The sequence below is a fragment of the Ornithorhynchus anatinus genome, chromosome 10 (assembly GCF_004115215.2).
Source record: "Ornithorhynchus anatinus isolate Pmale09 chromosome 10, mOrnAna1.pri.v4, whole genome shotgun sequence".
In the NCBI taxonomy this organism is placed as follows: Eukaryota; Metazoa; Chordata; class Mammalia; order Monotremata; family Ornithorhynchidae; genus Ornithorhynchus; species Ornithorhynchus anatinus.
The window spans coordinates 7223113-7247848 of NC_041737.1; the positions used below are offsets into that span (position 1 = coordinate 7223113).

The window sequence follows — 24736 nt, forward strand, 5'->3', positions numbered from 1 at the left end:
TGAATTCTCGACTCAGAGACTGGCCGGCCGGTATGGAATGACTCGCCTCTCTGTCCTTGTCTTCCCCGGACGGTGTGCCTCGATCAACAAAGAACCCATTCTAACCAAAGCTTGACCGGGTACGGTTTTCCCCGTATCTTTATGTGGTCTATGGCCCAATAAATTATACTGTCTAGGTAAGGCCAATTCATTCTGCAGCAATTACTAGTCTGAAAGATCTCACATTTTATGGACAAATCTGGAAGGAGGACACACCTCAAATTTATGACCGAAACACACTCCCTCCAAACCTTGCAAACTTCCGTGATCTGGGTCTGAACTTCAGTGTTCCAAAATATAGAATCCACCGCGCAGAGCCGACCCGTCTCCCTCTGTTTGGAACTTGTCGGTGAAGTTGGAATAAATCTCCCCTTGGGCAGTTGTGACTAAGCAAAAATCCAAACCCAATTTCCTTTCTCCAGACCTCTTGCCGTGGGCCCGAAAGCAAGAGTTGAGATATTGCGGATTCACTGAAAGCTCTGAGCGAGGCGGCAGGGGAATTCTCCTCGGGAAAACTTTCTACAAGCCTCGTGCCTTATACTGGCTGGGGGAATTGTTACCCAGACCAACCTTTCTTATGTAGTATTTTCCCTAGCGCTTAGTACAGTCCTTGGTACATAGTAAGCCCTTAATGAATACCACACATTATTATTATTATTTTCATTCAAGGAGAAAACAGGAGCTCAGGACAACATGGAGAGTTTAACCTCTTTTCCCTCTTATTCCTAAAGACCTTTAGCCTTTGTCCACCCACTGACCTGTTAAGGACGTCAATGGTCACGCAAGGGGCCGCGGGCAATATCGTGGGTACATTTTGCCTCGCCCTCTGCTCTAATGTCGGTAAGAATAGGGTTCTGATGCTGCCTCCGCCACCCGCTTGCTGGGTGACTTTGGGTAAGTCACTTCACTGCTCTGGGCCTCAGATTCCTCATCTGTAAAATGGGGATTCCATATCTGCTCACCTTGCCTAGTGGACTGTGAGTCCAGTTGGCACGGGGACTCTGTCCGACTCGATGAGTTTGTATCTACCCCAGCGCTTTAGTGCAGCGATTGGCACATAGTAAACCGATTAACAGAAATCTCTAGAGTTATTATTATAGCATTCATTGAGCACCCACCGGGTGCAGGACTCTGTCCTAGAGCTTAGGAAGAACAAAACAACGAGGTTGCACATTACCCTGCCCAAAGGGAGCTTCTACTCTAACAGGAATGGAGGGCCTGGTGGAGACCATTTCAATGGGGCAGCAAGCTGCGCACCTCTGAATTGAGATTCGTTGAGGAAAGGGGGACAGACACTGCAAAGGAAGATGTCTTTGCTGTCCCTAAATTGTTCATCATCATCAGTGGTACTTACTGAGCACCTAGTGTGTGCAGAGCACTATTCTAAGCATTTGAGAGAGTACAGTGCAACAGAGTCGGTAGACACGTTCCCCTACCCACAGCGAATTTACACGGAGTCAGGCTGGGAATGTCACTGCAGTGGTGATCTGGATGTGTGTGTCTGGCTTTAAAGGAGGTCCCTGCAGCCAATGTTGCTTGTATCAGGCTTTTACATCTATAAATAAGTCCAAATGCAGAGATTTCTCTGATCTCTGACCTTTGTTCTCGTGTCCAGAGATCGTGATGAGCTCTTAGTTTTTTCAAGAAAATGGCATTCAATCATTAAGCCCCTGAATAAAAAGAGGGCTGAAAAACAGGACTCCCTTCCTTTCCCCTTTTCTGGGTTTCACAGAAAGGCTAGGGGGAAGGAGGGAGAAGAAGCAGCCTGACCCAGTGGAAAGAGTGCGGGCCTAGGTATCAGAGGATCTGAATGAGTTCTAATCCCTGCTCTGCCATTTACCTGCTGCGTCATCTTGGGCGAGTCACTTCACTTCCCACTGACAGTTTCATCATCTATAAAATGGGGAATAAATTCCTGTTTTGGATTTTTTATTTTGGAAGGGAGAGTAGGGCAGGAACTGTCTCCAACCTAATTAAATAACTACCCCACTCTTTAGAACAGTGTTTTGACACAGAGTAAACATGGCATAGTGGATAGAGCATGGGCCTGGAAGTCAGAAGGATTCGAGTTCTAATCCTGACTCAGTCACTTGTCTGCTGCGTGACCTTGGGCAAGTCACTTCACTTCTCTGTATCTCATTTACTTCATCCGTAAAATGGGACTGATTGTGAGCCCCATGCGGGATATGGACTATGTTCAATCTGATTAACTTGTATCTACCCCAGCATTTAGTACAGTGCCCGGCACATAGAAAGCACTTAAGAAATACCATTTAAAAAATGCTATAAAAAAAGAAAGGGTCTCCCTCCGCCCTTACATTCCCTCGCTTCGAAGCACAAAGGGCAAGAACACCAGATCCGAAATCCCCAGATAATCGTCTCTGCCTCCGTTGTTGCAGTGTGGCCTAGTGGGTGGAGCATGGACCTGGAAATCAGGAGGACCTGGGTTCTAATCCCGGCTCCACAGCTTCTCTACTGTGCGATCTTGGGCAAGTCACTTCACTCTTCTGTGCCTCAATTCCCCCGCCTGTAAAATGGGGATTGAGACTGTGAGCCCCCTGTGGGACAGAGACCGTGTCCAACCTGATCAACTTGTATCTACCCCAGCACTTAGAACAGTGTTGAAACATGGTAAGCGCTTACCAAGTAGCATTATTATTAGTAGTAGTAATTATTATTATTCCGTCCTGGAGCCACCATCCGGGCACTGGGCCTCCCTCGGGGATCTGCGGCCGGCCAGGTGTCTGACCCTCCCTCTCAATGATGTTCCCTTTGCCAGGTGGATCAAGTTCGAGGAGAAGGTGGAGCAGGGTGGAGAGCGATGGAGCAAGCCCCACGTCGCCACGCTGTCGCTGCACAGCTTGTTCGAGCTGCGGACGTGCATGGAGAAAGGATCCATCATGTTGGACCGGGAGGCCGCTTCTCTCCCGCAGTTAGTGGGTCAGTACGCTTCCGGGAGGCCCGGCTCTGGGTATGGGCTGCGTGGGCGTCCATCAAGCACCTACTATGTGCAGAACACTGTGCCAGCCGGTCGCTTGGGAGAGTACAATTGAGAAAGAGACACAGTCCAGGCCCTTCAAGGAGCTCACTGCCTTCTTGGGGAGACTGACTGACACAAGGCATTCCATTCACAAAATACTCTAATAATTATAGAGATAATTGTGATATCAAACTCCTTACCATCAGCTTTAAAGCACACAATAACCATGCCCCCTTCTAATCTTTACTCACTGCTTTTCTACTACACCCAGCCCTCGCACTTCGCTCCTGTACCCCGATCCCATCTATCTCGCTGCTGACCTCTCGCCTACCTCCTGCCTCGGGCCTGGATCACCCTCCTTCTTCATATCAGACAGATGATGAGTCTCCACACTTTCAAAGCCTTACTGAAGGCACATCTCCTCCAAGAGGCCTTCCCTGACTAAGCTCTCATTTCTTCTCCTCCCACTCCTTTTTGCTTTGCTCTTGCATTTGCATCTGTTCCCTTTATTCTCCCTTCCCTCAGCCCCACGGTATTTATGCATCTACCCGTCATTTATTTATTTGTATGAATGCCTGTCTCCCACTCTAGACTGTAAGCCCACTGTGGACAGGAAATGTGCCTACCAACTCTGTTATAGTGTACTCTCCCAAGTGCTTAGTACAGTTCTCTGCACACAGTAAGCACTCAATAAATACGATTGATTGATTTAAAAGGATGGATGGAGAAGTACATAAATAGACAAAGAATAATAGAAGTCAAGAAGGGCCAAGGACAACTAGGGGTGACTGTTGGATGAACACAACTGGGTGCTGTTGAAAACAGGTAATTGCTCAACAAATAAGAAGGAATAAAAGGGATAAAAAGGCCAGTATCCCTGGGATCCGTGTGTGTGTCAGTCAATCGTATTTATTATGTGCGGAACACTGTACTAAACGCTTGGGAGAGTAAGCACACCAATAAACAGACGCAACCCCTGACCACAATGAGCTTACAGTCTAGAAGGGGAGACGGACATTAATATAAATGAATAAATTGCAGATATGTACCTAAATGCTGTGAGGGGAGGTTCTAGAAGAGGAGGCAGTGAGTTTACATTTCCTCTCAGCAGCATACAACTCCCGAGTCCACAACTGTGGATGTGGACCAAATGTAACTGGATGGAAAGTTTCTCATAGTTGACAAGGCTGATGAGGCTGAAAATTGAAATTTGATTCATGAGGAGATCACTTGGAGCACGAGGTAGGGGAAAGGTTGGGCTTTCTCCAAAGGAAATGGAAGGTAAAAGTTTCTGGGGGCTCACACCATCGGCTGTCTCCATAGCCAAGAACGGCAGAGAGGTGGTTACCCAAGAGCCTGGGGGTTGTTGTAAAGTTGACAGATGGGTTTTTGAGTCAGGATGACGGGATTTATGTTCAAATTGGGACCCAGGAATCAGTTTGGAAATAAATTCTCCCCAAAGAGCTAGCTGGAGAAAGGAGAGGGATTCAGATGCATAGTAAGGAGGTGGTGGGGTTGGGGAGGGAGAGGGCAGGACTCCTGTAACAAAGGTTTTAAACAGTCTAGAGTATTGCAAGTCACTTATTTTGATCCAGTCCCTGCCCTGTCAAAGCTTTTCCCCCCAGGGAGTCACCCACTCCTATCTCAAAGTCCCACCCCAACCTCACCTGCACTCAAGATGAAAAGCAGGCCATCTGGTTTATCATATTCTCCAGATAATTTTTTTGTTTTGTTTTCCACTGTACATGGTCAGTGTAAACACTACTGTAGAACCCCATACCCTAGAGGACAATGCTTCAGAATTCTGGGAATCAACTGGCCTGCTGACCCTGGACAAGTAATGACTCTGTGCCTCAGTTTCCTCCTCTATAAAATAGCGATAAAATATCTGCTCTCTCTCCTTAGACTTTGACCCCCTCCTCTGTGGGTTAAGATCAGATTATTTTATCTCTACCGTGGCACTTGGCAGAATGCTTGGCCCATAGAGGGCACTTAATAAATACCATTATTATCATCTGTGAATTCTGATATCACTGTCTGACGGAACGACGGGAAGTGGGAAGGGAGGAGGCTGGAGATTAATTCATTCAGTCGTATTTATTGAGCGCTTACTGTGTGCAGAGCACTGTATTAAGCTCTTGGAAAGTACAATTTGGCAACAAATGACTCTGCTTGGAAAGCAAGTGCGAGCCATGAGATCTCACGTACAAAAAGCGACAAAATGTGGGGAGGGAGTAGGAGAGCAAGTCGTTCCACATATTTGCCCACCAGTGGTGTCTTGAGAAGAATATATTTTTCCCCGGCACCTTAAGCGCTGGTAAATTCTGTGCCCCCAGTTGACTTAAAGTGGGATTTCCTGACTAACTGATCCTTTGTCCATGGGCTTAGCTCCCGTTGAGGTAATTCACTCAGATTTAATGGCCTAAGAAAGAACGTGAGCACAACCGGACTGATGGCTCTTTGTAATCGCCACGATAATTGTTCCTGCGGATGGCCATTCAAATCACACCTGTAATCGGTCCAGTGGGGTTTGAATTCCTCTTTCACATAGAAAGGCAATGCCCTTCAAGTGCATTCCAAAGATTTCTTTGCGTCAAAGAGGCTCTGGGAATCAAGGTTCTCTCTTTGGAGAGGGGAAAAGGTCTTATTCCCGGCCTGCCCTTCATGGAGTCGGTCTTTCTGAACTGGGCAGGTTGATCAGACCATTCCTCATTCTGTTTCCTATTTCCTCAAATGCTTTCTGTCTTTTCTTCTCTTGTCTCCTCCTTCCTTTCCTTCTCCTTTTTTCATTAAGACAGGAGAAGTTGTAGAGAAAGAATTCAGCACCATCTTACTGAAATAGAAACAGCTGAATTTATAAAACCCAAGATTTAATTTCAGCTTAGCCATAAAATAAAAGCATCTGTGATAAATGTGAACCCCCCCCACCCCTCCCACACACAAACACATACACACACTTCCCTCCATCCCTGCCTCTAATTGGAAAGGATTTGCAACGAGTGACTGGGGAGATTTCGATCTGGATCCTGTCCTTTTTATGGACCCTTAATTAAGAACAAAAGCCACACAGGTGTTAATAATAATAATAATAATAATGATGATGGCATTTGGGTTAAGAAGTACCTGTTGTAACCAGAAGTTTCTGGCCGGGGGAGAGAGGACAAGCACTGAGGTAGAATGGTTAGGGAAATGAAAGGAGGGTGGTGCGAGGGAGAAGAAAGTCCTCTGGGAATAAGACAGAGGAAATTCTCAAGTCCAGAGGTTGGAAATGATGCAAAGCTCTCATAAAATTGATGGTGGAATTGCTTTGACTGAGTCTGCACTTCAACTATGAGGTGGACTTTCTATTAGGATCCAAAGGGTATCAAAGAGTGGATTTTTGCCTTCACAGACCCTTTGACACCCCTCTCTCACCTCACCAGTGGCATCAAATCACTCAATCAGTTCGCTTAATCCTACTTCACCTCACTGATTTCCTACAACAGCCCAGACAGTAACCTTAATCTAGTGATGGTATTAAGGGTTTATTATTAAGTGCTCATTACGTGCCATACACTGTAGTACGTTCAAGATAGATTGGACACAGTCCTTCTATCATATGGGGCTCACAGTCTAAGAGGGAGGGATGACAGGCATTCTATCCCCATTTTACAGATGAGAAAACTGAGGCAAAGAGAGAGGTTAAGTGACTTGCCCAAGGTCATGTAGTAACTGGGGAATCCCAGGTCGCCCGACTCCCAGTCTCATGCTGTTTTCTGCAAGGCCACACTGGCCCTCTGATTTTTTTTCTTTTTCTTTTTTTGTACCAGACATGATAGTGGAGAACCAGATCGAGACAGGACTGTTGAGGGCCGACTTGAAGGATAAAGTGACGTACACCCTGCTCCGGAAACACCGGCACCAAACCAAGAAATCCAACCTCCGCTCCCTGGCAGACATCGGGAAGACGGTCTCTAGTGCAAGTAGGATGTTTAGCGGCACCGATAATGGTAATGTGGGGCCAGCTGGCTCCTGCCTTTTCTTCTCCCTGATCTCTTTCCTCTCCAACTTTCTTTCTATGTTCTTCCCTCCCCACTTCCTTGTCCAGTTCTGAGGTTCCTCAGTCGTCTTTCTCGGTTTCTTTCCTTTCTCTCGAGTCCTGGCTCCATCGCCATTTCATGACTTTCTCTTTGCAGCCTTCCAGCTTCTGCCCTGCTCTTGGCATCCAGTGGGATGGCCTAGCAGGGGAGCGGGCACTGTTTGGTCACGGAGGCTGCGGCCTACCCGTTGATCCACTGCCCTCCTGACTCACGTGGGCAGACGCAGCCACCCACAGAGAGGGGACCCAGGGCACCCTCCTCAACAGACGTGGTCGGGCAGACTGTCAGGCAATGAGTCTGCCGTGATCCAGGGTGCATGTTGGGTCTCAGAACATATCGCTGAGGTAATTAAAGTTCTCTCGAGGGGGTTTACCTAAGGCGCTGTCCCTTCAATCAGGTCTTCAAACTAAGGCTTAGCATTATCCTGGGCCACTTTCCACGACAAGGGGCTTTTTCCATTTGCTATAATTAGAGTCAAATGTGGGTGTGTTTAATCTAGATGGATTCTTACTCCGCTGGGATTGGGACAAGAGAGAGAGAAGACTTTGGTGGTTTCTGTATATTCCCTTCCTGGAGGTACTTTCCTCATAGATTTGACCATAGAGGGACAAGCTTCTGGGTTCTTGAATCTTGTTTTTCAAATACATCGCTGGATTGGCTGAAGTCTGAGGCAGGAAACAGCTCAGTAACCATTAAAAAGAAAAGCAGGGTGCTGGAGGTTAGGTGTTCAGCAAGGAGTTAGTGGAGGTTTTCCAATCTTTTGGGCTTGAAGAGAAATGTGCACATTAGCCAGGCTTCGGGAGCGTTGGACTGAGCTTGCGGAATAACACATAAAATATTGCTGTGACTCAGGGGGTTTGAATAAATTGCAGTGAAATAAAATTCCATGCTACACAACCAACCCCTCTGGGGCAAATGGGGTTTCATCACTCAACATCAAGTTTGACTTTGTCTAGGGGAGAGCACCATATTAGGATGCTTTCACAGCTTTGTTTTAGGATTCACCCATTCTCTCAGGCTCTTGGTGTGTTTGTAGGTACGGGAGAGGGTGAAACGCTCACTGTTATCTGATGAATTGTTGATAATAGATAATTGGAAAAAAAAGGGAGCTCTGCACCGGAGCACTCCCATTTAATTTGCCAATTCTTCTGCATTCTCACTACTGGTCAGAAAGGCTTCCATTTTCTCGCCTTCCCTAAGATGTTTTGAAAATCAGTGACCACTCTGGGCCAGAAGGCTAATTGGTGTTTGACCAGTCAGATGTGGGGGATGGTGGCACTCGCTGCGGGTAAGGTTGTCATGGGATGAGGAAGCGGATGGGGTAAAACCACAGCTCCTGTGGGGGTTCAGATTAGCTTGATGTACCATGCCGTGCCTCCCACCCTCTTGAGAAAATCAAATTGTTTCATAAAGGAGGCGTGGAGGGGACAGGGGGAGTGGGAGAGTTTGCTCAACGGACCAGGAGACCTTCTCTAGACTGTAAGCTCATTGTGGGCAGGGAATTGTGTCAGTTATATTGTTATACTGTACTCTCTCAAGTGCTAAGTACAGTGCTCTATACGATAAATAAATACTCAATAAATACTCTCAATAAATTCGATTTACTGACTGGTCTCTCTGGTGGAACCTTAATCAGTCAGTTGTATTTATTATGAGCTTACTGTAAGCAGAGCCTTGAACTAAGCGCTTGGGAGACCACAATATAACAGAGTTGGTGGACACGTTCCCGGCCCACAAGGAGCTTACAGTCGACAGGAATCCTCGGTTTCAGAGTTACTGGGAGAAAGGGGGCTGATTTTAAGAGCAGTTAGTCCAACAGTCCATGCTCCAGTGGAATTGGATCTCAAATATGAATACCAAGGTGCACAAATCTCCTGCACAAATATTTCATTAGGTAATTGTCATCTCCTCTTGTGCTCTAGTGTACTGTACTTTCCCAAATGCTTAGTACAGTGCTCTGCCCACAGTAAGCACTCAGTACATATCACTGATTGATTGCAGATTCCTACATGCAGGACAGAAGAGGTGGATCAGAATACCGGACTTTTCCTTCCTGCGTCTTGAGGCAAACTACTTCCACCAGCTCTCTCTAGTGGAGAGAGCGCAGACCCGGGGTCAGAGGAGCTGGATTCTAATCCTGGCTCTCCCCCATGTCTGCCGTGTGACCTTGGACAAGTCACTTCACTGTGCATCAGTGACTTCATCTGTAAAATGGGGATTAAGACTGTGAGCCCCATGTGGAAAATGGATTGTGTCCAACCTGATTAGCTTGTATCTACCCCTATGCTTAGTACGGTGCCTGCACATAATAAATGCTAAACAAATATCATTTAAAAAAAAAAGAATGCTTGGACTAAGGCTAAGTTTAGATTATCCCTGAGATTCACATTTCCTGACTCTTTTTAAATATCCAGAGAAGAGGTCAAGACCCAAGAACTCTCAGTGTTATGGATTTCTCAGACCTACGAGTTATGTTAGACGAAACTTTCGGGTGTTAGGTTCCTTTCGTTTTCCATATGACTACTGCAGCTAGTTTTCTTGCTCTCAGAAACCTATGTGGGTGAATCTCTTCTTGAGACACTTCAGCATTCATTATTAATTCATTATATAAATTAATTCCAGATTGCGTAACCACTTTATATAATCTTGGAAGGGAATTTCTCAGTAGAAAATGCTATAGAGTCGTCCATTAAAATAGGAATAATAATGCCTTCCCATAATAGCCTTCGGTGATAGTAGTCATTTTGATAGTGCAAGCATTCTGATCGATCAATCAATTGCATCGTGTGAAGAGCACTGTACTAAGCACTTGGGGGAGTACAGTATAACAGAGTTAATAGACACATTTCCTGCCCACAGTGAGTTTACAGTCTAGAGAGGGAGGCAGAAATTAATATAAATAAAAAATTTGGGATATATGCATAAGTGTTGTAAGTCTGAGGGAGGGGACAATAAAAGGTGCCATCCCAGGGAGAAGAGGAAATGAGGACTTAGTCAGGGAAGGCTTCTTGGAGGAGATGTGCTTTAAATAAGGTTTTGAAGTTGTGAAGCGTGATTGTCAGATATGAAGAGGGAGGGCATTCCAGTCCAGAGGCAGGACACGGGCGAGAGGTTGGTGGCGAGATTGACAAGATCAAGAACAGTGAATAGGTTGGCATTAAAGGAGCAAAGCATGCGGGCTGGGTTCTAGTAGGAGAGCAATGAGTAAGATAGATGGGGGCAAGATGATTGCTTTAAAGCTGATGGCAACAATAATAAGTTGCTTCATTAAGGACAAAACCTTATAAACCTTACACAAACCTTACAAAACTCATCCTTTAGAGGGGTGAGTGATTTGTTTTCTCTAAAAATCCCCTCGGTCCAGGATGAACTGTGTGCTTTTAGCACCCCAGTATGGGTGGGATCCCAACTGGTTAGAATATAATTGGAGGGATGCTTAAAATGACACAATTCACCCCCATCCCAAGATACCTTATTAACTTGGTGTCACTAATCCAAAAGGTCTGTGAGCTATGATGGGCATTCCTCCCAGGTAGTAAATTTCAATCAAGTGTTATAATTTCTCTTTATTTTAATGGATGCATTCATACGGTATTAATGTTGTGTAAAGAGGTTAATGAGGTGTGCAGTCTGAAAGTGTCAGATTTATGCCCTGCTGACTTCCCATCTCTCGGCATTAGGTTTATGGCCTCGTAATACTTGGGACTTCCTGGCTTATACCTGACTCCCATTGGCTCAGAGTTTTGCCAGGAAAAGCGTTAGCCATCTCTCCCGTTATTTGAAGCATTTAGACTTTAAGGTCCTTGTAGGCAAGGAGCACGTCTACCGACTCTGTTATATCGTACTCTCCCAAGTGCTTACGCCGTGCTCTGCACACAGTAAACATTCAGTAAATACCATTGATCGGTTGATTGATTGGATGATTTAGAGTCACTCATAGGAGAGTCGCAGAGAGAAGTTGAGAGGTGTTAATTCACAAGCGAACTTCCCAACAGGAGCACTTCCATGCTGTCCGCGGTGGTCAAAAATCTAATTTTGGATCATCTTCATTTTTATGGTTGTTAAAAAATGGGCTATACCTTGTCTGGTCCGTGGTTCAGTGGGGCTTTAGATGACTCCACTGAGAGGATTGGAATGGGGTGGAGAAGGGAAATTGAAGAGGAAAAAGGGAATTAATATTGGAGATCCAAAGCCCCTCCCTCCATTTCCCAGCTTTCCCTCTCCATCGATGTCTTCACAAAGTTTCAGGGATGGCTTTATCAGCTCCGTCCCTGGCCTTCCTTTCTTTGCCTCACCCACTGAGGCTTTTCCTTTACACTCTCCTCTACTCCCTCCTCACTGAGACAGAGGATGAGTGCTCACCCCCCTGCACTTGACCTAGGGTAGAACTGTGGGTTGGGGACCACATGCTTTCTATCTTGCTCTAGAACCAGCGTGTGGGGTTTTTTTTTCCAAAAGGGAAACAGCGTACCCTAGTGCAAAGAGCATGGGTCTGGGAGTCAGAGGACCTGGGTTCTAATCCCTGCTCTGCCATTTGTCTGCAGTGTGACCTTGGGCAAGTCACTTAACTTCTCTGTGCCTCACTTCCCTCATCTTTAAAATGGGGATCGTGAGACCTATATGGGATGTGGATTTTGTCCAACCTGATTAGTTTGTATCTAATCCAGTGCTGAATAACATGCCTGGCACATACTATGTAACTAATAAATACCATTAAAAAAAGAGAGAAGTCTAAGGAGAGTAACTACTCTTCAGGTAAAGGTGATGGAGAAACACAATTACATGTTAAACAGTCAGTTAAACAGTAATCCAGCTGACTAACAGTTTATTCCCTTTTGACATTGGTGAGTGATTCATAGGTTAAGAGGTGAATCTGTCTTCAAGTAATTGAAAATTTATTCTGTGGGTGTCAGAACGTCTCCATCTTCAGAGAAGAATGAAAATAAAACAGAAACAAATTGCAGGGGGAGAAGTTTGGGTTAGATAGAAGGAAACTATTCTTGACCACTGGGGTGAATCAAGACTGGAAAGAGATTCTGTGGCTCTGCCACCCCTGAAAATCTTTTAAAATGGAATAAACCTTCTGCTCTGACATTCCTCTGACTAGAGGCTGAGGGATATACCGAATGACTTGTGGAAGTAATCAACATCTCCTTTAAGACATGGTGGTCTATTTAGTCACCCGCTATTAAAAGGAATAGTTGAATTTTATAACAGTTCACTTGCTTTATCGGCTATGTATCTGCTCTGGACTCTTTATCACCTCCTTTTTTTGGGGGGGTATCTCATGCTAAATGTTAATGTGGATTTTGATGCCTTCATTTTTTTCTATCCCTAAAGGAGTAAAAAGAAGATTTTTAGGACTTTGAGTTTTACAGCCCCTTTTCTATATCTCATCTTCAGGCATGTCAGAAAAAATAGTCTGTACGTAGCGAGTATCTTAACGAATGGACATCTCTCTCAAGAGCATGGGAACTGGGTAATAAACCTGAGCAGAGATGATGGCCAGAGTAATATTTGCAGCCAAATGTTAATGGGACATCCTAGTGTTTCATTATTCTCTGCATTTCATTCTCTGTTTTTGCTCCTAGTCACTGTTCTTGCAATTCTTGCTATTCCGGTTATATAAGACGGCCTTTGAAATCATTCAAGTGAAAGCCATTACTTGAAAGTTGAAGAAAACCTCCATAAACTGCATTTTAAAAAATGGGATTCCTTGCTATTGCAACTGGGAATGCATTGAATTATGCAAAGTAGGGATTGAAGTGATCCATTTCATCTAGTTCCCAAACAAAATTTACAGCTTGAGGAAGTCTTCTTTCTTCCCAGAAAGCGGCTGCCTCACACATCACTTGTGATGCTCAGCTGCTGGTTCGGTGACTGGCTCTTAAGAGTCATTCTCTTGAGTTTGTCCCCCAAAACGCACCGCCTTACCTGCAGATTCTGGCCTGTCTGCTAGAAAATCTCCTTTGAAACAAAAAAATGTAGTGGAATTACTTTGATAAATCATGTTAATCTGAATTAGATTCCAAAATGTCTGCCTGAAGCCAGACTCTGGAAACAGGATTCCAAGCTGAATGGTTGTATAATAATAATAATAATAATGATGATAACTGTGGTATTTCTTAAGCACTTATTGAGTGCCAGGCATTGTATTAAGTACTGGGGTGGATACAAGCAAATCGGGTTGGAACAGTCCCTGTCTCACTTGGGGCTCTTGGTCTCCATCCCCATTTTACAGATGAGGTAACTGAAGGGCAGAGAAGTGAAGTGACTTGCCCAAGGTCACACTGCAGACAAGAGGCTTAAAGTGGGGAGATTATAGATAACTGGCAATATAGGTTTTAGTCATACCTGGTTGAGATTCGTTTAAACCAAAGACCCACTCCCAGTTTTTTTGCAGTGCTAAATCCTCCTTTTTGCCAGCCTTCCAGTTCATAAAATGGTAGCAGAATTAAGGAAGATTCTTAATCTTTCAAAAGTGAAAAAAACCCCACAGTACGAGGAACATATACCATAAATTATACCCCATTACCCTATTATCTCGCTCTAATTACAGCAAGGTTTGCTGCAGCTTTAGAAACAAGCTTTTCAAAATCTGAGCACAAGGGGCCTATAAGAGGAGCAAATTCGGTGCAGTGCACGAAAAGAAAGGAAACTTTCAGGAGTTGAAATCAACATGGGTGAAACAAACATGAGTCCTTCAGTCACCCCTGGGGATCGAGCAGAGCCTAGCAAAGGGAGGTGTAGCTTAAAAGAAGCACACAGAGTTCAGGAGGACATCATGACAGCAGAGCCCTAGCAGTGCTTGAAAGAGATTGCTGTTGGCTATCTCATAGGTGCCAGCCTCTATCCCTTATGCTTGGTACAGTTGCCATTCCACTGCCCCGACCAGATTAGCCGGTGAAAATGCTGAGGTGATTGATCTGGTCCGCGGGTTTCCTGCGGCCACCTGACTTTCCAGCCCCTTCTGGGTGCAATCTGGGATGCAATCTGTTTGATGAGTCAAATGGTGAACATGAATGTCACCTAAGGACCAGCTCTAGGAGGGTTTGGGCTGCGTCTCTCTATATCCAGATTTGCCACGGTCCTTTCTTAGAGGTCCTGTGCCCCCCGAGCACCTACCCCACTGATCCTGGAGGGCTTTAAGCATGAAATCAGCAAGGAAGCATTTTCCAGGGCTTCTGAATGCACGTCTTCCTCTTGGCATGAAACCATTCTGGAAGTAACTCAAGAAGATCAAATTCCCCCCTTTTAGTTACTCAGAACCCTGAAAGCTTGCAGAGGTACAGTTATATAAAAGAAGTGAAAAAATAAAAAAGCATCAGACTCAAGACAGAAGACATCACTTACTGCTCTTTAAATGCATCGTAACCCACATTTCTGGAATGTACCGTTTGGTGTGTGCCCAAGTTTGCCATACGCGTTCTCATTCTGAAATGGTTCTGGGTTAGAAATCGGACTACCCGCGTCAGCAGGTTTTGCAAGCTCTTTCCCCGGTGATTGGAACCGCCTCAGTTTCTTTTGGTTCCTACTTTAACCCCCATCGCAGGCAAAGATGCCCATCAGCTGATGCCCATCAGCTTGGAGATGTGCTTATTAGTTGGTTTTGGGGTCTTCCGAAATCCCTGATCTTTTTTCTTCCTAAGTAGGGATGTCAGAAGGTGAGCGATAATTCTATCCAGAATTTTACTGATGAATCAGTAATCAATTCATATATTTAACGGGCTGTAGGACAGTCATTATCCTTGTATACAATTATATAATATATAATGGTGGTGTTTGTTAAGCACTTACTATATGCCGGGCACTGTATTAAGCTCTGGGGTAGATAACAAGATAATCAGTTTAGACATAGTCCCTGTCCCACATAGGGCTCACAGTCCTAGTCCCCATTTGACAGATGAGGTAACTGAGGCACAGAGAAATGATGAGACTTGCCCAAGGTCACACGGCAGACATGTGGTGGAGCTGGGATGAGACCCAGGTTCTTCTGATTCTCAGGCCCATGCTCTATCCACCAAACCACACTGCTTCTCTGTCTTCTTCTACCTTATGGGGGATAACACTTCTTCTTCCTCCCTGACCTATTTCACTGTGCAGTAAATAACAAAAATAGTCCAGTCACAGATAGAGTTTGATGACTCTAGCCATTTGACAACTAATTTTAAGTTGGAGGATGGAACCTCACTTTCAAAATGCCTCGTGATGACTGTCGGTGCTTGAAAGTCACTGGATAGCTGTTCATCCAGTCAATAATCAAATTATCTTAAACCCAGTCACAGTCAAATTTGCGGATTGATCTATATTCAGAGATAAATCTTTGTCGTGGGATGTGTTTGTCTATACTGAGAAGCAGCATGGAGTCGTGGATAGAGCACGGGCCTGAGTGTCCGAAGATCGTGAGTTCTAATCCCGGCTCCGCCACTTGTCTGCTGTGTGACCTTGGACAAGTCACTTCACATCTCTGTTACCTCATCTGTTACCTCATCTGTAAAACAGGGATCGAGACTGTGAGCCCCATGTGTCCAACCTGATTTGCTTGTATCCACTCTAGCGCTTAATACAGTGCCTGGCACATAGTAAGCACTTAACAAATGCCATAATTATTCATTAATATTTGTATTATTGTAGCTGAAGGATTGAGAATGAGGAGATGGTTGTCTCTGGGAGTTGATTCTTCCCTGAGCACCATGAAAAATATTTACCCATGCAGAAGGAGGGTGTATCACGTTATCATTCATTTTGTGGGATACGAATCCTTCAGAATTCAGCACGAGGAATCGATTTCCGAATAGGTTTTCATTCTTTTTGCTTAAGTTTCCGAAGTTCTCTCCATGTACATATATGTAATGCAAATCAACCTCCAATTCTAAAGACGTTTCTACATCCACATTTGCTTCCTTTGTTGTTGTGATGATAAAGTTTATGTCTTGTGGGGCCTAATCCGTGTCTTCCCTGATGGAGTTCGAGATGAGCCCTGAGTCGGAGGCAGAGCGTATAATCACGTATTTGTTGAGTTGTATTGTGTTGTGTTTGTGTGTTCGTGTTGTAGGGTCTGTGTCGATGTTTGAATGTGTCGGTGTTCTCGCCACTCGCTCATGTGATTTGTTTGAGATTTTTTTTTTCCTTCTTAACTTCATGCTTCCACCCTTTCCTTGCTGCCGCGTCCACGGCTGCTTGTGTGTCCTCCTCCTCCTCCTCTTCCTCCTCCGCCTCCTGTCTCCTGCTTCTGACACTAAAGCGCGCAGCCCGCTTGAGAACTCAGTGCCCTGCCTAGCAACCCGCACGCTGGATGATTCCCTCCGAGTGCAGCGAAGCCCCAGCGTAGGATGGCTGAGTAAGTCCACCGCAGGGCCCGGGAGGGGACCGGGAGGTGGGAAGTGGGCGACTGTTGGGGGCGCGGGGGCGTGGGAGGGAGGATGGCCTGGGTGGCCGACAGCCAGAGGAAGGGATTCACCGGAAAGCTCCCGGCTCGTGAAAACACACTGGAGGAGAAGGAGCGGTGTGGGTGTCAGGGAGACGGGCGGCGCAGAGAAACAGTCTGTTCTTAGAAAGAGCTCCACTTGGTCGGCCCTGTGGGGAGAATGGACGGAGTGAAAGTTCCCATTTGGTTTGCATTCCTAGATGGCTGAAGAGAGACTCTCTTTTCCACCGTCCAATACAGAGTTGTTTTTTGCACTTGAATTAGATCCCTCTGATGAGGACATTCACTTATGACTGTGTGTATGGTTGAACAGGCCAGAGGGAGACTAACTGTGGGTCCCTGGACACATGGGTAACCCGGGAACACTCTCCTTTGTTGGGCTGTTGGGTTTGTAATGGCAACTTCTGGGCTGTTTCCAATTTGTCTCCTTGTCTCAAGAAGTTTCAGCTCAACTTTTCCCTCGAAACACCGAACAAAACCAACCTAACACCATTAGTGACAAACCTCTCCGCTTCTCGAGTGTCTGCCTTATCCATGTGAAATCATTGTTTGTCTTCCATTTCCTCTGCCTTCCTTTTCTCGTGTGCCCCCACCTGCTTGAGATTCTTGTGGTTTTGAGAGTGAAAAGTGGCCCTTTCCCAGGGGCCCGACCTGCAGAGGCCTCCCCGAGAGGATGTCGAGAGCATCGTTGTCGGAATGAGGCCCCATTCTTAGTTTCTGACCCCTCGGGAGCTCATCTGTAAGAACCTGTGAATTCCTTTAATTTCTGTCTGCCCTGCTAGACTGTAAGATCACTGAGTCCGGGGATTGTGTTTGTGACTACTAACTGTGTTAGTTAAGTGCTTATTATTTGGCAAATACTGTACTGAATGCTGGAATAGATACAATACAAGCAAAGCAGACCCAACCCCTGTCCCACATGGCGTTCAGAGTCCAAATGGGAGGGAGAACAGGTATAATAATAATATATATAATAATAATATATAATAATTAACAATTGTGGTATTTGTTAAGCAATTTCGATGTGCCAGGTACTCTACAAGTGCTACGGTGGATACAAGCCAATTGGGTTGGACACCGTCCCTGTCCCTCGTGGGGCTCACAGTCTCAATCCCCATTTTATAGATGAGCTAAGTAAGGCCCAGAGAAGTGAAGGGACTTGCCCCAGGTCACACAACAGGCAAGCAGCAGAGCGGGATTAGAACCCGTGACCTTCTTAATCTCAGTGCCATGCTCTAGCCACTTTTTCATCCTCCACTTCGTAGGTGAGGAAACAACAGGCAAGGGACAGAACTGAAATTCTCAGGTTTCCTGACTTCCAGGATCCTATGCTGTCTCCACTAGTCCATGTTGCCCCTAATTCTACTGTACTCTCCCAAATGCTTAGCACATTGAAGCCAGCAAGTGCTTAATAAAATGCAGTGATTGGTGGAAGAACACAGATTCCAAGGACTCACTACCCTCCTGGGAGAAAACAATCATTAGACATCAACTAGGGGTCTTCCGCTGGGGTCTTTTCCAGTTGAAGCAGGGGGAATGGAAATCAGGGTTTCGTAGCAGGGGGAACGGAAATCATTGTTTTGAGAACACTTCTCTAGGGATGGTGAAGAGAATCACCATCTCCTGCTGTGACACATCCCTGCAGGAAGAGTGGTTTCTTTATAGATCCAAAAATGATTTATAGAACCAAAAACCATTTATATAGTCACCAAATATTGATTTATATCAATGGCAGTTTCCCCTCTAGGCTGTCAGCCTATTGGGGGCAGGGAATGTGTCTACCAACTCTGTTGTACTCTGCACTTCCAAGCCTTTGGTACAGTGCTCTGCACACAATAACCGTTCAGTAAATGCCACTGATTGATACCCCTTTATAACCTGCTCAGAAAAAAAAAATCAACTCAACCTTCTGTCTTCGATGAACCTTGAAAAGTGATGCTAATAAGACCAGCGTTAATTGAATATTTTAAGGAAAGAAATCCCCCTCCCCACACGGCAGAAATGATCAGGGTTTAGAGTCCAAGTGAAGCAGTCCCTTTGGGTGTTTTCTGGATAATTTTCAAAGAAAGAGCCAGTCTGTAGAGGTGTTTGATTGTAGATTTAATATGAATTCGGCATTGCTCTTCCCACCTTTGGGTCTTTTGGGTCTCAAACATCAGGTGCAGTGTCTAGAGCCAGCAGGTTCTGGGTTCCTCTGGCAACCATCTTGAGAAACCATCTTTAGTCATGAAGAGGGTGGCCATTCCTCCAGATAGATACTGGACAGTCAGCTATTTTTATTATCCAGTGCTCAGTTATGAATGATTTGTTAATTTCCACCAAGAACCTCTGCATGTGTGTGTGTGTGTGTGTGTGTGTGAAAGAGAGAGAGAGATATGTTGGCTGGACACAAGACTACCAATTCTGTTGCACTGTACTCTCTCAAGCACTTAATACAGTGCTCTGCACACAGTAAGCACCCAATTAATACCACTTATTGATGACGTGCTTAGTTTGGTAATATAGCATGTTTGGTTACTACCGCTGCTTACGTTGCAATGAAGCAGAGAGTGGTTCTCTTCTTAGTTTCAAAACAAAACCCCAATAAACACTACCAGGACTAGACAAAAGCATACACACTAGTCATTCCCAAACTGTAAAGCCATGCTGGTAAGCTCGTTGTGGGCCGGGATCATCCCTACCAACTCTGTTGTCTCCTACTCTCCCAAGTGCTTAGTACAGTGCTCTGCACCCAAGAAGCATTCCATGAATATCCTTGATGATGGGAGGTGCCAGGGAGATATTAGATATTAGATGCCCCCTATTCCTCTCCACCCCACGGTGGCCAGAGCAGAGCCAGTAACTTGAAAAATGTGGCCAGGAACCAGGCAGCGTGGCCCAGTGCAGAGAACTGGGGACGGGACATTGGAAGATTGCCGAGTGATTTCCGGCAAATCCCGTGAACTCTCTAAGCTCCAGTTTCTTCATCTGTGAAACGGAGATGCGCCCAGGCTTCACGGAAAGCACACTGGCTGCCTTTCCAGTTGCGTTCAAATGTCCAGATGTTTTCCTCTCCTCGATCCAAATTTAGCAGTTTTGGATTACTCCCGTTTAGGCCAGTTGGATTGAATGGTCGAGGACTGAAATGTTCTCTGCTAGCTTCTTCCTGTTATGGCCATCCTTTCTCTCCAGTAAATTCCCGTTCTCTCCTTGTTTCCACTGGGCCTCTCTCTCTGGCTGTTGAGTTTGTAAACTATGTCGTGCGTAGTTCTGTGGGCACGGAGGCCATGCTCGCTGTTACCCCTATCGCAACTGATTACTGGCCCTTTTTGCGAGACCACGGTTAATGAAGAGGCGTGGTCTAGTGGATGAAATCCGGGCCTGGGAATCAGAAGACCTGGGTTCTAATCCCAACTCCACCACTTGTCCGTTGTGTGACGTTGGCCAAGTAGCTTCACTTCTCTGGGCCTCAGTAACCTCATCCGGAAATGGGGATTAAGACTGTGACCGTCACATGGGACATGGACGGTGTCCAACCTGATTAGCTTGTATTAGCTTAATGCTTGACACATAGTAAACACTTTACAAATACCCCTAAAATATAATTGAAATGAAGGAGCAACAGCGATCCTACCCAGTTGCCCAGTGCCCAGGTGGGATTTGGATGGATGGAGGGACAGATGGAAGGCCCAGTTGGCTTCTTATCTTCAACGAGGCCTTTTTCCTCAAGCATTTAGCCATCTCACCCCCTCCTCCCTCACTTTACTGATCTCCTACTCCAGCCCAGCCTGAACACTCTTTTCCTCTAGCAACCAGGTTACTCACTGTGCCCGGATCTCGTCTATCTCATCGCCCGCCATTTTTGCACATCCTCTTCTTAGGCTGGAACTCCCTTCCCCTCCATGTACTCCAGACCACCACTCTTCCCTCCTTCAAAACATTATTAAGGTCACATCTCCTCCAATAGGTCTTCCCCAATTAAGCGCTCATTTCCCCAGTTCGCTTTCCCTTCTATGTCATCTAGGCACCTGGATCGGGGACCTCTGGGCATTTGATATTCATCCCATCCCCATGGCATTTATGTACATATCTTTAAAGTATTTATTATAAATTATTTATTGATATCAATGTCTATCTGCCCCTCTAGACTGTATGCTCATTATGGGCAGGGGACATGTCTGCTAATTCCATCGTACTATACTCTCCTAAGATCTTAGTACAGTTCTCTGCACATAGTAAGTGCTCAATAAATACCACTGATTTATTGATTGATTCATCAGTGAGTTCACTGAGTAATCTGTGGGAATTAATGCCACAAGAGGCTTGAATTCTGGCTTTCTTTCTTCATTTCACCAAGATACACCACCTCTAAAATGGCTTTACTACTCACAGGTAGACAGCAGCCCAAATTGAGGACGGTTTATCCTCACAGGGCCTGTGGTGACCTTGAGGACTTGTTTTACACTATGTGAATTTAAGGAACTAATTGGTCCATGCAGAAGGGCTCCATATCTACTTTGTCTGACAAAGGTTCATTTCTAGTTCCTTGAAACCTACAATCTGAGATTATTACAACTTTCTGCTCTCATAGTGGGTGGTCTTATCACCTAAGCCTATCTTGGTGATTTTAAATCTCCTTCTTTTATTCTCCTCTCCTTTCTCTTCCATTACCCGTTCTTCTTCAAATTCCAGTTTTGATTCGGGGCTTCATTTGGGGCTGGGGGTGTTTTGTGGACCGTCTGGCACCCTGTAGAGTAGATTGTACTCATTAGATTCTCACTGATTCCATTCCTACTCTACTCTCCCATTCCTTGCTTACATTCTTAACATTTCCACAGGCAGAAGCAAATCCAAAGACAATTTTAAGAGTTCCGGAATAGGGCCTTTCCTAGATTTACCTTGCGAAAACAACCGGCAGGAAATCAGATCTCCTAGCTCTCTGATGTTTATACACGGAGTTACAGGTTTATTTAAGAGATCCCCAAAATGAACCTGGCATCCAAGGAGGAGCTGTTGGAATAGTCTAATTCAGACATTCCGAGCCACTTTGGAAAAGGAAATAATGACGTTGAGCTCCGAAGCTCCGGGATGTCGAAATTTTCCCTTAGTTGCTTCTTTGCTAAGAATGCCAGTGAACTAAAATTCCTGCCAGGAATTGAAGCCCCTAGATGCTTTTTTAAATTTCACTGGACTGGGAGAGATATTGGGAGGGGCAGACAGAGAAGATGAACAAAGTGGTGATCAGTCAATCAGTGGTATTTATTGATCACCCATTGTGGGTAGAGCACTGTATTAAGTACATGAGAGAGTATGATAAAATTGATAGATATGACCCCTGCCTTCAAGGAGCTTACAATCTAGTGGATCATTACAATTTGATATCACAGAAGGAGGTGATGGAACTGGACAGGTCTGGTTTCCGGATCAAGAAGGATGGAAGGAAAAGATGGGAGAGGCTTGGCCTAGTGGCGAGACCATGCTGGGTCTGTGAGTTAGAGGACCTGGGTTCTACCCCATTTCCACCATTTTTGTCTCTTGTGTCACCTCGGGAAAGTCACTTAACTTCCTTGTGCTCCTTACCCCGTCTGTATAATGGGGATTAAATCCTTGTCCCTCTGACGTAGACTGTGAGCCCCGCCTGAGAAGGGGTGCATGTCCAACCCGATGATCTTGTATCACTTAGCCCGAGGTCCCACAGCAAGCAATTGACAGAGCTGAGATTAGAACTCAGGCCTACCAACTCCCAGGCCTGTGCTCTTTCCATTAGGCCACTCTGCTCCCGTCTATGTGACGTTGCACAAGTCACTTTACTTCTCTGTGCCTCCGTTTCCTCAACTATAAAATGGGGATTCAGTACCTGTTCTCCTTCCTACTTAGACTGTGAGCCCCATGTTGAGCAGGGACTATATTTAGCCTGATTAACTCATACCTTCCCTAGCACTTAGAATAGTGCTTGACACTTAGTAAGCACTTAACCAATACCATAAAGGAATGGAAATGCATAGCCCAGCATGTATGTTCATCAGCTGAAGTAGTCTTACTGGGTTTCCATTTGTGAACCATAACCGGACTTCCAACACCGAGGATGATTGGAGCTCAGATAGCCTGGGTGTGACTGTATTTGTGTGAGATTGTGTGTGTGTGTGTTTGGGTATGTGTACACACACACACACATATTTAAATAGGACCGGCTAGCAACAGCCAGCTTCCTATAACAATTTTCAAATTAATAACAAAATCTGCTTTTGGCAGCAAACATAAATTTTACTTTGATGAAAATTGCTAAGAAATCATTGGCAGAGTCAGCACAAGTCGTAAAGGTGCTTTGTAAAATGTAGTTTGTCGAGCAGAGGAAAATTGAATTTTACAGACTTTTTCTGGCAGTAGGTAATAGGAAACACAGTAATCCACCTGGCTATCTGCAGACAGAATGCAGCCCTTCTGAAATGCGTGATGGATCTGGTAACCTAATCAACTTTACCCTCCCCTTCCTGGATCTGCTGGCTAGAGTCACACAGCTGATGCTAACGATAAGTTTTTTCTAATGGCCTTTGTTAGGTGCTCACTTTGTGCCCAGCGCTGTACTAAACACTGTTTAGGTACAAGGTAATCAGGTTGGACACAGTCCATGTCCCTCATGGGGCTCACAATCTTAATCCCCATTTTACAGATGAGGGGAACTGAGGCGCAGAGAAGTTGAGTGACTGAGATGTTGCCTATTTGTTTTGCTTTGCTGCCTGCCTCCCCCTTTTAGACTGTGAGCCTGTTGTTGGGCAGGGATTGTCTCTATCTGTTGCCGAATTGTATACTCCAAGCGCATAGTACAGCGCTCTGCACATAGTAAGTGCTCAATAAATGCGATTGAAAGAATGAATGAATGATTTGCCCAAAGTCACAGAACAGTCGAGTGGCGGAGGGGGATTAGAACACAGGTCCTCTGCCTCCCAGGTCCGTGCTCTTCCCATTAGGCCACACTGCTTCCCCTCTTGTGGGTTAACAGCAGAAGGGCCCAAACCGTTTGCTTTGAGGGCCAAATTGAGAATGTTTAATGGGTCCACAAGAAGGAAAAGGGGGCAAATTCGAGCTACAATCTGTTGGGCCAGGCAGCAGTGGTCAAACAATGGAACGATCATTCAATCAGTGATATTTATCAAGCGCTTACTATGTGCAAAGCACTGTACTAAGCTCGTGGGAGAATACAACAGAATGAGTCGACACATTTCCTGCCCATGACAAGCTTACAGTCTACGGTTGGGAGAAAATAGTACAATAGAGTTGGGAGACATGATCTCTTCCCTCAAGGAGGAAACAATCTATTGGCTAACGTGATAGTTCCAGCTTTAAATTGTTCCCCACCTCCAACAAGCGCCATGAGGCATTGGTTCAGCGAGCCCATTTGATCCAAGACTGAGTCGCTTGGTCTGTCATCGGGAAGAATCCCTGGTCACTGCTGGGTTGTACACTAGACAGGAATAGAGGAATATGTGGACAGGGATTGTGTCTGTTCTATTGTACCCTCCCAAGCGCTTAGTACGGTGCTCTGCACACATTAAGTGCTCAATCAATAAATACGATTGAAGAATGCCTACATTTTTACATTTTTCTCTATGCAGAACTTATCCAGCCACGCTCCACCCCCAACACAAACCACCTCCCCCCTTCCCCAAGGCTCTTTGGGGTGAGAAATTTTCTTCCGCCTGGAACTTTTTCCCTCCTGTTTCACATCTCCCCATCCTCAAGGCTCTTCTGAAATCCCACTCCTCCCCAACTCGGATCCCCCACAACTGTTATGTACATAACTCAGTGCTCTGTACCTTCCTCCTGTCTGGAATTGATTTTAGTGCATTAGTGTCTGTCTCCCCCATTATACTGAAAGCTCTTTGAGGGCAGGGATCATGTCTAGTACTTGTACTCTCTCGAGTGTTTAGTATAATGTTCTGCACACAGCCGGCACTCAATAAATATGACTGATTGATTGATCGATTGAGAGAGGGCCAATTGTTGGAAATCTGGCTCCCAGGGACCTGTCAGGTGGGGACTGGTGAGGGGGGAAGGGGTCCTCAATACAGTTGAGTGACATATCAGTCCAGACTGCAAATCTAGAATCCGAAGCAGGCCAACATTGGGATGGTTTTTGGGAACTTGGGTAACATTGGCTTTAAGTGGGCTTGTCAGAGCACGACCGAAAAGTGATTTGGGCTGATGTCCTTTTGAAGACCAGGCAAGGGGATC

At 45.5% G+C, this 24736-nt stretch overlaps 1 protein-coding gene across 4 annotated transcripts in view; it reads left to right on the forward strand.

Annotated features, from left to right (window-relative positions):
- The window catches only part of SLC4A4 (solute carrier family 4 member 4), a 259357-nt gene that overhangs the window by 119778 nt on the left and 114843 nt on the right, over positions 1-24736 (forward strand). For all 4 annotated transcript variants that reach the window (XM_029073646.2, XM_029073647.2, XM_003430899.5 and 1 more), the window contains 2 exons: positions 2819-2979; positions 6829-7008. In XM_029073646.2, the coding sequence (XP_028929479.1) occupies positions 2819-2979; positions 6829-7008 (341 nt within the window). The remainder of the gene's footprint in view (positions 1-2818; positions 2980-6828; positions 7009-24736) is intronic.